The sequence below is a fragment of the Capra hircus genome, chromosome 7 (genome assembly GCF_001704415.2).
Source record: "Capra hircus breed San Clemente chromosome 7, ASM170441v1, whole genome shotgun sequence".
Classification (NCBI taxonomy): domain Eukaryota; kingdom Metazoa; phylum Chordata; class Mammalia; order Artiodactyla; family Bovidae; genus Capra; species Capra hircus.
In genome coordinates this window covers 108061522-108079184 of record NC_030814.1, presented here as the reverse complement: position 1 = coordinate 108079184, position 17663 = coordinate 108061522, and the positions used below count along the sequence as shown (strand labels likewise).

Here is a 17663-nt window from a genome sequence, read left to right as displayed (position 1 = left end):
ATGGTCAACACAGAAATCAGACTGATTATATTCTTTGCAGCCAAAGATGGAGAAGCTCTATACAGTCAACAAAAACAAGACCAGGAGCTGACTGTGGCTCAGATCATGAACTCTTTATTGCCAAATTCAGACTTAAATTGAAGAAAGTAGGGAAAACCACCAGACCATTCAGGTATGACCTCAATCAAATCCCTTATAATTATACAGTGGAAGTGAGAAATAGATTTAAGGGCCTAGATCTGATAGATAAGAGTACCTGATGAATTATGGAATGAGGTTCGTGACACTGTACAGGAGACAGGGATCAAAACCATCCCCATGGAAAAGAAATGCAAAAAAGCAAAATGGCTATCTGGGGAGGGCTTACAAATAGCTGTGAAAAGAAGAGAAGCGAAAAGCAAAGGAGAAAAGGAAAGATAAAAGCATCTGAATGCAGAGTTCCAAAAAATAGCAAGAAGAGATAAGAAAGCCTTCCTCAGCGATCAATGCAAAGAAATAGAGGAAAACAACAGAATGGGAAAGACTAGAGATCTCTTCAAGAAAATCAGAGATACCAAGGGAACATTTCATGCAAAGATGGGCTCGATAAAGGACAGAAATGGTATGGACCTAACGGAAGCAGAAGATATTAAGAATAGGTGGCAAGAATACACAGAAGAACTGTACAAAAAAGATCTTCACGACCCAGATAATCACGATGGTGTGATCACTCATCTAGAGCCAAACATCCTGGAATGTGAAGTCAAGTGGGCCTTAGAAAGCATCACTACCAACAAAGCTAGTGGAGGTGATGGAATTCCAGTTGAGCCATTTCAAATCCTGAAAGATGATGTTGTCAAAGTGCTGCATTCAATATGCCAGCAAATTTGGAAAACTCAGCAGTGGCCACAAGACTGGAAAAGGTCAGTTTTCATTCCAATCCCAAAGAAAGGCAATGCCAAAGAACGCTCAAACTACCACACAATTGCACTCATCTCACAAGCTAGTAAAGTAATGCTCAAAATTCTCCAAGCCAGGCTTCAGCAATACATGAACTGCGAACTTCCTGATGTTCAAGCTGGTTTTAGAAAAGGCAGAGGAACCAGAGATCAAATTGCCAACATCCGCTGGATCATCGAAAAAGCAAGAGAGTTTCAGAAAAACATCTATTTCTGCTTTATTGACTATGCCAAAGTCTTTGACAGTGTGGATCACTATCAACTGTGGAAAATTCTGAAATAGATGGGAATACCAGACCACCTGACCTGCCTCTTGAGAAACCTGTATGCAGGTCAGGAAGCAACAGTAAGAACTGGACATGGAACAACAGACTGGTTCCAAATAGGAAAAGGAGTACATCAAGGCTGTATATTGTCACCCTGCTTATTTAACTTCTATGCAGAGTACACCATGAGAAACGCTGGACTGGAAGAAGCACAAGCTGGAATCAAGATTGCTGGGAGAAATATCAATAACCTCAGATATGCAGATGACACCACCCTTATGGCAGAAAGTGAAAAGGAGCTAAAAAGCCTCTTGATGAAAGTGAAAGAGGAGAGTGGAAAAGTTGGCTTAAAGCTCAACATTCAGAAAACAAAGATCATGGCATCTGATCCCATCACTTCATGGCAAACAGATGGGGAAACAGTGGAAACAGTGTCAGACTCTATTTTTTTGGGCTCCAAAATCACTGCAGATGGTGACTGCAGCCATGAAATTAAAAGATGCTTACTCCTTGGAAGGAAAGTTATGACAACCTAGATAGCATATTCAAAAGCAGAGACATTACTTTGCCAACTAAGGCCCATCTAGTCAAGGCTATGGTTTTTCCAGTGGTCATGTATGGATGTGAGAGTTGGACTGTGAAGAAGGCTGATCACCGAAGCATTGATGCTTTTGAACTGTGGTGTTGGAGAAGACTTTAGAGTCCCTTCGACTGCAAGGAGATCCAACCAGTCCATTCTGAAGGAGATCAACCCTGGGATTTCTTTGGAAGGAATGATGCTAAAACTGAAACTCCAATACTATGGCCACCTCATGCGAAGAGTTGACTCACTGGGAAAGACTCTGATGCTGGGAGGGATTGGGGGCAGGAGGAGAAGGGGACGACCCAGGATGAGATGGCTGGATGGCATCATGGACTCAATGGACGTGAGTCTGAGTGAACTCCGGGAGTTGGTGATGGACAGGGAGGACTGGCGTGCTGCAATTCATGGGGTCGCAAAGATTCGGACACGACTGAGCAACTGAACTTAAACCCCAGAAATGTACAAAAGCAAGAGTGAACTCTAATGTAAACTATGAACTTTGGGTGTGAAAGCAGATTCATGGATGTAACAAATGCATCCCCCTGGTGGGGGATGTTGAGAGTGGAAGGATCATACATTGTACTTTACATCAAGGGTGCTATGAACCCAATACAGTTTAGTCAAAAAGAAAAAATTAAGACCCAGTAATTAGCAGGGGCTGAAAGTGGCGGGAGAGTCTGCCTGAAACGGAGCAGGGTGAAGTTTCCTGCAGTGATGGAATCACTCCATATTGTAATTGTGATGGTGGTTAAACGAGTGTCGGACTGTACATGTAAAGGAATGGTACAACAGTAAGGGAGTGAACTTACTGTACTCTTGTCTTTAAAAATGATTCTGAGACAAATATGTAAATATTCAAATTCAGAGAATAAATCTCTCTGAAAGAAAAAGTGAAGACAGGAATCAGAACAAACACTAAATCTATTTAAGCTATTTTAATTTCAAGGAAACTTCCCTGAAATTAAAAGAGAAAAAACTCAAACTACACATTGAAAGAGCATATTATACATAAGAATATCAAAGTAGAACAACCAACACCAAAATATATTCAAGTAAAAATTACTAACTTTAAGGGTAAAAAATTCTTTGGGCATCTAAGCAAAAAAGAGAAAATAATAATAAACTATACAGAAAGCTGAGCCCCAAAGAATTGATGCGTTTGAACTGTGAGGTTGGAGAAGATTCTCAAAGAGTCCCTTGGACTGCAAGATCAAACCAGTCAATCCTAAAGGAAATCAGTCCTGAATATTCATTAGAAGGACTGATGCTGAGGCTGAAGTTCCAGGCCACCTGATATGAAGAACCAACTCATTAGAAAGGACCCTGTTGCTGGGAAAGATTGAAAGCAGAAGGCGAAGGGGACGAAGGAGGACGAGATGGTTGGATGGCATCACCAACTCAATGGGTGTGAGTCTGAGCAAGCTCCAGGAGTTGGTGATGGACGGAGAAGCCAGGCATGCTGCAGTCCATGGGGTCACAAAGAGTAGGACATGACTGGGAAACTGAACTGAACTGAATAATGAAAAAAAATCTGACTGCCATCAAGCCTACGGCAAAACAGGACAATTTTAAGCAACAAAATAAAGAGGAATAATGACAACTCATGGCATGTGTTTGAAACCCAAATATACTAGTTAGTAACATACTCTATTTCTTTAATTACTTTTGGCTCTGTAGGGTCTCAGCTGTGGCGTGCAGGATTGTTCACTGTGGCATGGGGGCTTCTCCAGTTGGGGCACATCGGCTCAGTAGTTGTGGCGCAAGGCCTTAGTCGCCCTGCAGCATGTGAGATCTTAGTTCCTGGACCAAGGATCAAACCTGAATTCCCTGAATTGGAAGTCAGATTCTTAAACCACTGGATACTTTAAAAATGAAACTTTAAAAATCTGATTGGTCACCTTCAAAGGACAACAAGTTATCCCGAAAATTCGCAAATAAAAGGAAAGAAAGAAGCATTCTTTTCTACCTCTCCTATACAAATTTATACCTTGAGCAATCAATTAGTAAATGAGGGAGTAAATCAACTGTGTGCACCATAGGTCACTCAGTCATGTCCGACTCTTTGCAAGCCTGTGGACTGCAGCTCGCCAGGCTCCTCTGTACATGGGATTCTCCAGGCAAGAATACTGGAATGGGTCACCATGCCCTCCTCCAGGGGATCTTCCTAACCCAGGATCAAGCCTCTCTTGTGTCTCCTGCATTGGCAGGAAGGTTCCTTACCACTAGCACCACCTGGGAAGCCCAAGATAAAATAAAAATTTAAGATGAGGGAAAGTATCTCTTATACACCTCATCTAATTAAAAAAAAAAAAAGAGTTATCACTATTTTGCAACCTTCAAAGAATTAATGGCTCTAGGCACTGAACATCAGTAGAAAAGAAGGCTTGTGTATCTTATGTGCCTCCTAAAGAAAAAGAATAATACCACACACATAACGCAGTCTTCAGTCCTGTCAAGGGTCTTAAATCCAACTCTTGATCAAGTCTCTGCATCCTACTTGCTAATATGGATGAAAAACATTTCGAACTGCATGCAGGAGAATACATACTGCAGGGTAACAAGAAGTTCAACAGATAAACTGTGAAGAAAAGGATGGATGGGGAACATGAAAATTAAGACATATCAAATAAAAAGGAGAGCACTAAACTCTTAACACTTGTGTTTAGTCATCAGTTGTGTCCAACTCTGTGCAACCCCGCCAGGCTCCTCATCCATGGGGATTCTCCAGGCAAGAATACTGGAGATGTACTGCCATACCGCCATGCCCTCCTCCAGGAAATCTTTCCAACACAGGGATCAAACCTAGGTCTCCCGCATTGCAGGCAGATTCTTTACCATCTGAGCTACCAGACAAGCCTTATGTAACCTGATGTTAAAACTGTAAGGAAACAAAAGAAGTCATTACTATAAAAGTTAGGGTAACAGTTACTTTTGGGCAGTGGGGAAGGGATTGTGTTTGGCTGTGGTGTGGAAGGCGTTCTGGGAAAAGTGAAAAACTTCTAATTCCTTTTTTTAAACTGTAAAATATTATTTTATTTAATCTTCTATTATTTCACTAATGTCAAGTTATTAACAAAGGGTTTTACATCTCTTTTTTGTAAGTCTCTGAAATCAGGCATATGTTTTATACTTAGAGTACATCTCAGTTTGGACTAAGGACACTTCTTTTCTTTTTCAGATTTATTTATTTAGTTTTGGTTGTGTTAGATCTTCCTTGCTGCACATGGGCTTTCTCTAGCTGCTGCAAGCAGAGGCTTTTCATTGCGGTGGCTTCTCCTGTTGCAGAGCATGCTTTCTAGAGCACAGGCCCACTAGCTGTGGTGTACGGGCTTAGGTGTTCCAAGGCATGTGAGACCTTCCCAAACCAAGGATGGAAACCATGGCCCTTGCACTGGCAGGAGGGTTCTTTACCACTGAGCCACCGAGGGAAGCCCTGGACTAATCTAAGTACATTTCAACTGCTCAGTAGCCACATGCGTTTCATAAAACTTCTAATTCTTTACCTGGGTATTACTAGGTTTCTGGCCTTAAAATAATTCACTAATATGCTTCTGGGGTTTTCTTTATCTGTGTTTCATTTTACCATTAAAAAAATGGCCTTCTTTAAAAAAGTAAATGACTAATAGTCATTTGGATAATCTGGCTACCTCCAAATGGCACAAGGATCTAACCACCCATCTCCCTAGAAGCAGAAAAATATATGAGATTATTTCAGGTCCAGAATTCAATGACCTCAGATCCCTAGAATTTTGTATCACAGGATCTTAAGGAATGCTAGAGTATATACATGATAACTCTAGCCTTGAAATAACCCTAATCTTAGCATGAAATGAATTCAGTCTTGAAAATTTCTACACACTGCAGTTTATGTTCATGTATTAACATGATAAAGTGACCTTCCTGATAGTGGTTTTGTTAATTACAAAGTCTTGTTCCACCACACCTATTCAATCAACAGCTTATCCTCCACAACACTTGGTAAAGATAAAACTGTTAAGAATGCTATTTTGAAGGAAAAATCTCTCATTTTCATTCCTATCTCTACACAGATTTCTTCCCAAAGTTCAGAGTAAGCAGAGAACAATGACTCAAAATTGCCAATAAGTTCCCAACATGAAGTAGAGTGAGCAGACAGAGAAAAGTCCCCTTCACCTCAGAGATATAACCTCACTGACCTAAGTGAACACTTTCTAGATTATCCAAATTTCCTAGAAGCTAACGACTTGTAATTCAAAAACTGCTAATACAGACTGAAAAAAGAAAAATATAGTTAAATACCAATCCTGCAGAAATTAAAAGGGGAAGTTGGAGAGGTAATTGCCTATGCTTCAAACGCTCTCTGACAGAGAAAATCAAATTTGACAGGACAGGCAAAAAAAGAGAGAAATTTCACTGTCCCACCACTCTACACCAGCACTCCAGAAACTGGAAGAGGGAAAACAGGAGAGACCCTTGTAGGTACCAACCTCTACCATGGGTGCAGAAGAGGGTGTTTAGGTTTACTCAGTAATTAATCAGAACTTTTGAGCTGACAAGGGAGAGACGCTACTATCACTACTTCCTTTTGCTTTCTGTATAGCACTTTTCTACTTAGACTTGACAGTTATATTTTGTCTATTAGTTACTTACACTGGCATAGTCCCTTCCTCTCACTCCGTAATATGCCAAAAGCTTCAGAATGAAACAGACCTTTTTTTTCCCCCATCTATATATCTTACATACGCCTAGTACAGCACCTGGAAAAATGTTTTACACATAGCATATACTCAGTATGTTTGTTGCATTACACTTCTAAAAATATCAAGGACAGCCAGGTTAAAGAAAAGAAAATTTGGTCAATACTATTTCAGAAAGCAGGAGTCAAGAAAAACTAGAAGGAAAGCATGAGGAGGCATGTTAGGACAACATGAACACAAAATTTCTTTAACCCTGGTTGCCTTAAGACGCAATCACGTCCCTTGGCCATATTTTTGAAGACTTGCATTAAAGGTAGAAGGGAATCCTGAAACTTTCAAGATTTTGTGTTTCTGAACAAGGCTGTCCCCAGAGACTCAGACTGAAACACAAATTCAGAAAATAAGGAGAAACAAATCTATCCCAGAATCTACAGCAGAATAGACATTCCTCACCTCAGTGGAAACCTGTAACAGGATAACACAAAAATCCCTACCCTACGTCATCAGAAAATGAAGGAACAGAACAAACCTTTGTATACTAGTCACTACATATGCTATTTTCATTTCATCTTTGATATTATCATCTTCATTTTATAAAAGGACACTGACAGTGAGAAAATAAGCAATGAATGGATTCTGAATTTTGACTCAAACCATGTTCTTTCTACTGAACATTTCAGTTTCTAAGACAAATCAGCATTGGTAACATACAGCATTGCTTCCCTTGTGTACTGGCATTACTAGATCTTAACTTCCAAACCATAAATTTAGCCGTGTATGTCTTACCACTTATTTCAAGCTCCACCCAATGAGATTTCTTTCCATTTGCTGCTTCCTCAGAGGACATAATTGTGTACATCCTCCGAGGGTCAGGGGGCTCGTATTTTTCTTTGGGCATGCCTGTTGAATCAAGAAAAGAAACCAATCAATATTTGAAAGAGTCAAATAGCTGAAAATAACATATTTTTTACAAGTAGACATCCATATTACGATCTCTAAACACAATTTCCCACCAAAACAAACTAGGAACTCCTTAGAGAAATGGAAGATTTCAAGAATGGGACTAGAAAAATATAATCAAGCCTGGACACTAAGAAAGATGCTCTAGCTGTGTGAAGGGCATAGGAGTTAGCTTGAAGAGGTCCCACTGGCCAAGATAAGACAATCTGAACAACAAAAGGAAGACTGCGGTCAATTTTAAACTGTATGAATCCAAAACTCTGATGAAAAAAAAAAAAAAACCTGTCCCCTGAAGTTAGAAAATAAAGGGAAAGAATCAAGCATTTATCCAACATTCCTGGCAGAAACTAGTTGAGGAAATGTTCTTAACAGAATTCTAGCTAGTAAATGCAGAAAGTTACATAATGAGAAAAACCACTATTTCACAACCTCTAATGAAAAAATGGATGACCATTAATGGCTAATAACGGAAATCAGGTGAAAAATACCCAATGGAAAAAATTTAAATAGATCAGGCTATAAGAACTCATCCCAAGGATCCATCTCAGTATTAGGACAACTAGACTTATATGTCAAAACTACGTATACTCTTGCCCCTTCATCCAAAAAAAGTTATAAGACTGAACTTGAATTCAAATAAGCCTCTCTAGATCTGGAAAACCAGTTTACACCAAGTAAGGGAGACAGAGGAATATGGTAAAAGTAACATAAGACACAATAATGTGAATATACTTAACACTACTGAACTGCACACTTAAAATGATTATTAAGACAGTATATTTTGCTATGTATATTTTACTATGAGTAAAAAATTTTTTTCTTAACTCTAAAATAATGCCACAAGAATACACCCAGCCAGATGCAGACAATAGAAAGTTCTACATGACAGAAGGCCCAATTTCCTCAACAAATGAATGACAGGAAAAAGAAACTGATATTAAACGACTTATGAGGCACAGCAATCAGAAGCAATGTATAAACCTCATCTGGGTCTAATGTGACCAAATTAAGTGTAAAAAACATTTCTGAGAATCAGACAAATTGGAAGAATTATATCTAAGCTGATACTGGGACTACTGTTAATTTTGCTTGTGGTTATTTTAAAATTCATATTAAAAAGCAGAGACATTACTTTGCCAACGAGGATCCGTCTAATCAAAGCTACTGTCTTTCCAGTAGTCACATATGGATGTGAGAGTTGGACCATAAAGAAAGCTGAGCACCAGAGAATTGATGCTTTTGAACTGTGGTGTTGGAGAAGACTCTTGAGAGTCCCTCGGACTGCAAGGAGATCAAACCAATCAATCCTAAAGGAAATCAATCCTGAATATTCAGGACTGATGCTGAAGCTGAAGCTCTAATACTTTGGTCACCTGATGCGAAGAACTGACTCACTGGAAAAGACCCTGATGCTGGAAAAGATTGAAGGCAGGAGGAAAAGGGGATGACAGAGGATGAGATGGTTGGATGGCATCACCGAGTCGATGGACAAGAGTCTGAGCAAGCTCCAGGAGATGGTGATAGACCGGAAAGCCTGGCGTGCTCCAGTTCATGGGGGTAGCAAAGAGTCGGACACAACCGAGCAACTGAATTGAACACCTACTCTGGATATCTACACAGCTAAACAAAGCTGGAGAAAAATCCACTGTCATATGAAGTTAAAGTGAGCCAGTCAGCAATTACTTACCTCAAATGGAGTTACTGCTGACTGGGTTTGAGGTTTTAGTTTTACAAAAAGAAAGGACTTACAAAGAAGGATGACAGTGAGGGCTGCACAGCATCGTCAATGTATCTAAAGCACTGACAGCTACACTTAAAATGGTTAACACGGTAAACTTTATGTCATGTATATTTTACACAGTAAAAAATTGGAAACGAGCTAATTTTTCGCTACTTTCATTGTGTTATGCTGCTTCTGTACTGATGAGAACTAGAGCTATTTTTCAAACACAAAAATGGTTTTGACTATGTAGCCAAAACACAGGAAGAGGTAAGTAATCCCTTTTTGAAGAAGGTAAGTAAACAGTGAGACTAATCACCTGCACAAGAAACAGAATATCTGTTTTTTGTTTTGTTAAATATTGTTAATAAAACTGTTCTCCTACATGTTGATTTCTCCAGAATAGAAATACAATGACTGAAATTTTTAGACTAATACAAAACATACCTAACAAAGAGCTATACTGTCAAGAACTGTTCTTGTTCCACCTAGAGGACAAGCTGGCAAAGCAAGTGCCCACTGTGAATTGTATGAATATACCAGTAATAACAAAACATTGTGAAAGGCGACCAGAGCTTAATGACAACATCCCTTAAGAGTCCTTCAGTTCAGTTCAGTTCAGTTGCTCAGTCATGTTCGACTCTTTGCGACCCCATGAATCGCAGCACGCCAGGCCTCCCTATTCGCCAACTCCTGGAGTTCACTCAGACTCACGTCCATCGAGTCAGTGATGCCATCCAGCCATCTCATCCTCTGTCGTCCCCTTCCCTCCTGCCCCCAATCCCTCCCAGCATCAGAGTCTTTTCCAATGAGTCAACTCTTTGCATGAGGTGGCCAAAGTACTGGGTCACTCAAATGCCACGTTTTGACTAGATTTTACTTACAAAGCAACCATCTGATCTTCACTGGCTTTTCCAAATAGAATTTAATGATAAGCTGCTCTTTTCAGCTAAGGCTAGTATTTTGGTCCTATGAGCTATTTTTTTAAACTAATATACTTTAATTGGAGGATAATTATTTTACAATATTGTGATGGTTTTTGCCATACATCGATATGAGTCAGCCATGGGTGCCATGTCCCCCCATCTTGAACCACTCCCTCTCCCTCCCCAACCCATCTGTCTGGGTTGTCCCAGAGCACTGGCTTTGAGTGCCCTGCTTCGTGCACTGAACTTGCACTGGTCATCTATTTCACATATGGTAATATACATGTTTCAGTACTATTCTCTCAATTCATCCCACCCTCTCCTTCTCCCATAGTCTAAAAGTCTGTTCTTTACATCTGTCTCTTTTGCTACCTTGCATATAGGATCATCATTACCGCCTTTTTAAATTCCATATGTATGTGTTAATATACAGTATTGGTGTTTCTCTTTCTGACTTACTCCACTTCATATAATAGGCTCCAATTTCATCCACCTCATTAAAACTGACTCAAATGTGTCCCTTTTTATAGCTGAGCAATATTCCATTGTGTACGTACCACATCTTCCTTATTCATTCATCTGTCAATGGACATCAAGGTTGCTGCCATGTCCCAGCTATTGTAAATGGCACTGCAATGAACACTTGGGTACATGTGTCTCTTTTAATTCTGGTTTCCTCAGTGTGTATGCCCAGCAGTGAGACTGTTGGTTCATATGACAGTTCTATTCTCAGGTTTTTAAGGAATCTCCATATTGTTCTCCACAGTGGCTATACCAGTTTGCATTCCCACCAACAGTTAAGAGGGTTCCCTTCAAGTTACTGATCGTTTGACTTCTTAGTGAAAGTTCAGAAGTCTAATTTACCAATCTCATGCAAGCTTAGTTAGTGTGAATCAATGTCCATAGTTCAATCATGCTTCAGAGAATAAATAAAAGTATTAACGAACTGAAATCTGAAATCCAGGTCCTAGACCTGGGGTCATTCCATCAAGAGTCATGATTTCTGCCTAGGCAGCCAGCCACTCCCTTACGGAGTTTTCAAGACATGTGATGGGTTGTCTTAAAATTTAAGAGACAGCACATCACTTTAAACTTGAAAGAGGCACAATCTTTATTTTCCAAATCCCTGAGAGTGTGAAAAGAACATGACAGAATAAAAGAAATGGTAAAAAATAAATAAATAAATAAAAATTTAAAAAATGGTAGCAAACTGGACAATCAAGCCCTTTAGAGAAGTAAATCTGCCCACTAAGCAACTCCACCCATTTTTATTGGAGTCCAACAGAACACAGTATTGGAAACTAGGTAGTAAAAAGGACCTAAGAACACAAACAATTCAGGATTTTTCCCCAGACTTTGAACTCAACAAGCAGATCTTGCTCTCTAGAAAATACAGTATGTCGCTGCAGATTACTATCTGAAAAGAGTAAAAGGTTTCCAAAATTGACTGGAAAACTGCCAAAGAAAATTACAAGACTTTTAAAAAATAGCTAGGCCAGAGTCAGCATGTGTATAACCCCAGACTAGTCCATCTTCAACTTCCCCAATCCAATACCAAACATCATTACTGATCCTGGCAGCATAAAATCTGTTCCTGAGCTAGACCTCAGAGGAATGGTTTTTCATTATCTTAGAATAATTATTTAACTTAAAGAAATGCAGGACATTATTTACCAGTCAGAAAGATATGCTTACATTATTAAAGACTTTATGAAATGGCTTAAACATACACAGGAGAAAGGGTAACAGAGAAGTGAAAGGAGGAGGAGAGAGGAAGGGGTCGGGGGGGGGACCCTAACTGCAAGGCAGCCACCGTTTGAGGTAGCTTTTAAACTAAGAAATTTAGTACTAAAGAAAAAGATTTAAGTGTCTATCCTTTCAATGGGTACTCTATTTCAGTCATCAAATGGCCCAGGTGAAAAAAAGTCCTATTTTACAAAAGAAAGACAACAAATGAAGTATGAAAGAATAAAAACAACATCATTTCATAATTCTCAGTGAGCCTTTCTAAAACAGAGACTTATAAACTGAGTTAAAACCTTGGGATGAATCACTGGCACTGGCATAATGCCAAGGTAACACCACCACCCAGGGTGTTTTTTGATTATAAGGTAGAAAATGTTCACGAGAGGAATAAACTATTACCTCTTCATCAATCGTCCCAACACTAGTAAGGGGCAGAACCAGATACTGTGGGTCTTTTGATCTGAGAGAATATGAAATGCACACCAATAATGTTTACCTTTTTCAAAACTGGAGGAACTGGCTGTGCTGTGCTTAGTCACGACCGACTCTTTGCGACCCTATGGACTGTACCCCGCCAGGCACCTCTGTCCATGGGGATTTCCAGGCAAGAATACTGGAATGGGTTGTCATTTCCTCTTCCAAGGGATCTTCCCAACCCAGGGATCGAACCCAGGTCTCCTGCAATGCAGGCGGATTCTTTACCGTTTCAGTCCCCAGGGAAGCCCAAGAACGCTGGAGTGGATAGCCTATCCCTCGTCCAGGGGAACTTCTGACGCAGGAATCAAACTGACGTCTCCTGCACTGAAGGCGGATTCTTTACCAGCAGAGGTACCCGGGAAGCCCAGAGCAACTGGCTAGATGACACCAAAGCAGCAGCTGCAATGAAGGACTTTCTCCAGGATAACTGGTCTGCTACCTTCAACAAGCTGGGGTCAGAACTATTATAGATTTGAAGAGAATGAAGAGATGTATATAATGAGCTGTAATGAATGATCCACAAGTCTGCAACAAACAACATTCTGCAGACAGCTGGAGAAACATTTAATACCTAGTTCATATTTGGAAATATTAATAAATTATTATGAGATTTTATTGCAGCAATGTGTAAAAACTTGTTAAAAGACACTCTGAAGGTAAATAATTTAATTGTAATGGCCAGATTTTTCCCCCAAGGGAAATAAGGTTGAGTCATAGCCAATGTTTTTATTTTTTCATTAGAGTATGATTGCTTTATAATGCATCAGTTTCTGCTGTACAGCAACATGAATCAGATATAAGTATATATGTATCCCCTCCCTCTTGAGCCTCCATCCCAGGGCCCCCAGCCCCACTCCCTAGGCCATCACAGAACATGGAGCACAGCTTCCTGGGTCTCACAGCAACTCCCCATTAGCTGTCTATTTCACACACGGCCGTGTACGCATGTGAGCGCTGCTCTCTCAGTGTGTCCCACTATCTTCTTCCCCACGTCCACAAGTCCACTGCCTAGGTCTGTGTTTCTATTCCTGTCCTGCAAATACATTCATCAGTACCATATTTCTAGATTCCGTATATATATATATACATATATATATATATATACACACACATACGTGTTAATATGTATTTGTTTTTCTCTTTCTGACTTACTTCACTCTGTATGACATATTCTAGGTTCATCCATATCACTACAAATGACCAAGTTCAAATTACAGCCAATCTTAACTGACAAAACAAAACAGTAAGTTCTTTTCCTTTTCTTGTTTGTTACATTTTCTCCTCCATTCTTGGTATTTTACTTCTTTCAGAAATACAAAGAAAAAGAGTGAGTAGGGCAGAGGAAAGGCAGACAAGGGAAAAAAGGAGAAACAGACTCATTTCTCAAAGAAAGATCCTTTTATTTATTGATCAGGCTCCTCAAAGAACTATAAGTTAGGGAATATACAAAAGGTAGTGCCACCAGCCTTGGTGCCAATTTACTTTTTCCAATCCAAATTTTCACTAGGTGTTAACAAATTTTTCTGATGTTTACCTCTTCAGGACTTCTAAACCTGTCTTTTCCATTTTCACAGCTGTTAAAGTTAATTCACACCCTCATTTATCAGCTACAACTTTTAAACAACCTTCTCTGTATCTTCCTGATTGATGCCTGCCCATGTAACTCTCCTGCTTAAAAATCTAACATGGCCCTTTCTGCCTACCTAGTTAGTTAAAACCCTAACATCAAAGTCCTTTACAACCTAGATTTAGGCCACTATTTTCTCACTCATCTTCAGCCACTTACACATGCATCATTCTATCAAGTCCGAAGTTGATCAAAGCATACCTTCTTCGAAGAGAATCTTTCAATGATACATCCTAATCCTTTCACCAACTTTCACTCGAAACTCCTACTCATCCCCTTCACAGCAACTCAAGTTAACATCAGAGCCCCTGTAAGCCCTTCCCAACAAAGGCACAAATCCACTCCTCTTTCCTCTGCACACCACACATTTACTCAGCATTTATCAGTCCAATTGTTATCTCCCAGTGTCCTGTGTCTGGACATCCATAGCATGTTACACTAATACAGTGGTCTAAACATTCTTTCCTTCAAACTCAAAATCAGGTTTTCAAAGAAAACTCAAAAAAAATTTTTAAAAAAGGCAATTCAATACAGCTGAATCATGCTTCCTTAAGGAAGCTTTCTTTACAGAATCATCCATTCAACAAGTATTTACTAAGCACCTTCTGCTTCTGTTTCAATCACTCTGTCAGGTGCTGGGAAAAAAGAATACGCAGGAAATATGTACATGATCTTGGATCTTAACCTACGGGGGCGGGAGGGGGTGTGCAAACAGAAATCTCACAACAGTGTAATCACACTACAAACCTTTCTTTTTACAAATATTAATTTAGGACTCCTTCCCTATTCCTCACCAACACAGGAGTCTATAATTTCCTGCTTTGAGCTATTCTGAATCTTGAAGGTATTTCTAATGTTGCCTCTTTAACCCCACCTTAATTTTTTTTTACATCTCATTCACCTACTCTACTATAGGATCCTTGCACTTACATTTTAAATAGTTTTATATTTTCAGAGCCTGGCAAATAGCAGGTGCTCAGTGAATGTTGTTGTTTAATTGCTAAGTCGTGTCCTACTCTTTTGCAACCCCATGGACTGTAGCCTGCCAGGTTCCTCTGTCCACGGGAACAGGCTACAGTCCTGGGGTAGGTTGCCATTTCCTTCTCTGGAGACTTTCCAACCCAGGGACCAAACCCACATCTCCTGAATTGGCAGGCAGATTCTTCACCACTGAGCCACCAGGAAAGCCCAAACTTAAAGGTAAAAACTGTATGATCTTAGTGACATTAACTAGAGCAAAATGAGAGCAAACCTCAAACAGGTGGCAGTAACAACAAAACTGTGCTGATGCCTATCTGCCACACTCTGCAGGCACCCAACAGCTAACACGCTCTGAGCACTCACCAACCGGCAGGCCCTTCACATCCATGATGCCATTTAATCCTCACAACTCCTGTAAATAAATACTACTATTCTCCATACATAAAGAAAGGAAGGGTCAGAGAGTCACTTGCCTAGATCACAGGTACTAGTGGCACAACTGAGATTTTAACTCAAATCTGATCCAAAGTCTGTGCTTCAGCCATCATACAATAATTTCCTTGTATTATCTCAATTTAATTCTCATAGCAGCCCATGAAGTAGACACTATCCTCTGTTTACTTTTGATGAGGAAACTGAGGCTCTTACATTTAAGTAACTTGCCCAAAGTCACACATACTTGGTTAGTATTAGGTTGGTGCAAAAGTAACTGCAGTTTCAGCATTGTTGAAATTTGCTGTTTGATATTGCAATATATTCTTAAATAAATGTGATTATGTTATACATCATTTTAATACCCATTTCTTGCCCTTTTTTTTGCTTTTGACATTACTTTCTATGTATTTTATATTTATTTTAGACTATGAAAAAGATGTTAGACAAAAAGCAAATTCAAGCGATTTTCTTATTCAAGTTCAAAATGGGTTGTAAAGCAGGGGAGACAACTCTCAACATCAACAACACATTTGGCTTGGGGACCTGCTAATGAACATACAGTGCAGCGGTGGCTCAAGAAGTTTTGCGAAGGAGACGAGAGCACTGAAGATTAGGAGTGTGGTGGCCAGCCATCAGAAGCATCCGAAGCTGACAGCGACCAACTGAAAGCCATCATCGAAGCTGATCCTCTTACAACTACACAAGAAGTTGCCGAAGACTTCAGTGTCCAGCTTTCTACAGTCATTCAGCATGTGATGCAAATTGGAAAGATGAAAAAGCTCGGTAAGTGGGTGCCTCATGAGCTGACAGAAAATTAAAAAAAAAAGAATCACAGTTTTGAAGTGTCATCTTCTCTTATTCTACACAACAATGAACCATTTCTCAATTGGATTGTGATGTGCAACAAAACGTGGATTTTATACAACAACTGGCGACAGTGGTTGAACCAAAAAGCTCCAAAGCTTCTCCCAAAGCCAAACTTAGTGGTCTCCTGCCAGTCTAATCCTCTACAGCTTTCTGAATCAGGGCAAAAGCATTACATCTGAGAAGTAGGCTCAACAAATCAATGAGATGCACCAAAAACTGCAAGGCCTGCAGCCAGAACTGGTCAACAGAAAGAGCCCAATTCTCCATGACAAGGCCTGACCGCATATCACACAGCCAATGCTTCAAAAGCTGAAGAATTAATTGAGCTACAAAGGTTTGCCTCATCTGCCATATTCACCTGTCCTCATAAATCATCTTCCACTTCTTCAGGCATCTCAACTTTTTCCCGGGAAAACACTTCCACAACCAGCAGGTAGAAAAACTTCCAAGGGTTTTTCAAAACGCAAAGCACGGATTTTTATGCTACAGGAATAAACAAAACCTTTTTCTTATTGGCAAAAATGTGTGGATTGTAATGGTTCCTATTTTGATTAATAAAGATTTGTGTTTCAGCCTAGTTATAATGATTCACAGTCTGAAACCGCAATTATGTTTGCACCAACCTAATAGTAGAGCTAGGATTTGAACCTGGGACAATCTAGTTGCAAGCTGTACACCAATGCCTCATACAGCTCTAGAATTCTGTCACTGATGAAACCAAGATCTTCTGGGTTCATTCTTCAAATATTATGTTGCTAAGACCATGAGTCCTTGAGCTGCCGTCTCAGATATATCATCTTTACAAACTACTCTTCACTCATGTTCTCTACTCCCAAACTGCCTAATACTTAAGACAGCAGATCTCAAATGCTATCATCTCAGGATCCTTATACTCAGGTACCTCAAAGACCTTTTTTTTTTTTCTGCTTGCTGGTGTGTATATAAACTGCTTTATTTTTTAAATAACAAATAAAGGGGGAAAGGACCACAAAACAGAAACAACCTCAAAGTAACTTGAAGAAAATGTAGATCTCAGAAGGGGATGGCTCGTAACAATGCCTCTGAAGGAACTCCTGAGAGGTTTATGGCTGCCCTCACTACCTGCCTGCTGCATTCACTCTGGCCCCTCACTGCCCCTCGTAAGCCAGGGTCTGACCTGGTTGCAAGCAGAGACTTAGTCAACCCTGGGTTCCAACCTTCTAGAGATGTGCTTGGGAGCAAAGCAGTCCATATATCAACCACAAGCCCCACTCCAGGAATGAACCAGAGATCTCATGACCTATGGCTGATCAGGATCACTGGGAGCTGAGGATAGGGTCATGAACCCACAACCAGCCAGCTGTTTCAGAATCAGGTCACATGAGAGACACTCGGGCTACCTGTTCTGACCCATTCCAGACTTTCTTCACCAGACACGGGCTCCTGGTGATTCTGGTTTACACAGACAGGTTTATGGGATCA

The 17663-nt window shown here is 40.0% G+C and overlaps 1 protein-coding gene across 2 annotated transcripts in view; it reads right to left on the bottom strand.

The window, feature by feature from the left end:
* Positions 1-17663, bottom strand: part of CNOT6 (CCR4-NOT transcription complex subunit 6) — an 89477-nt gene that overhangs the window by 59889 nt on the left and 11925 nt on the right. For both annotated transcript variants that reach the window (XM_018051626.1, XM_018051625.1), the window contains exon 2: positions 7250-7363. In XM_018051626.1, coding sequence (XP_017907115.1) covers positions 7250-7361 — 112 coding nt within the window. In that variant the 5' untranslated portion in view covers positions 7362-7363. The remainder of the gene's footprint in view (positions 1-7249; positions 7364-17663) is intronic.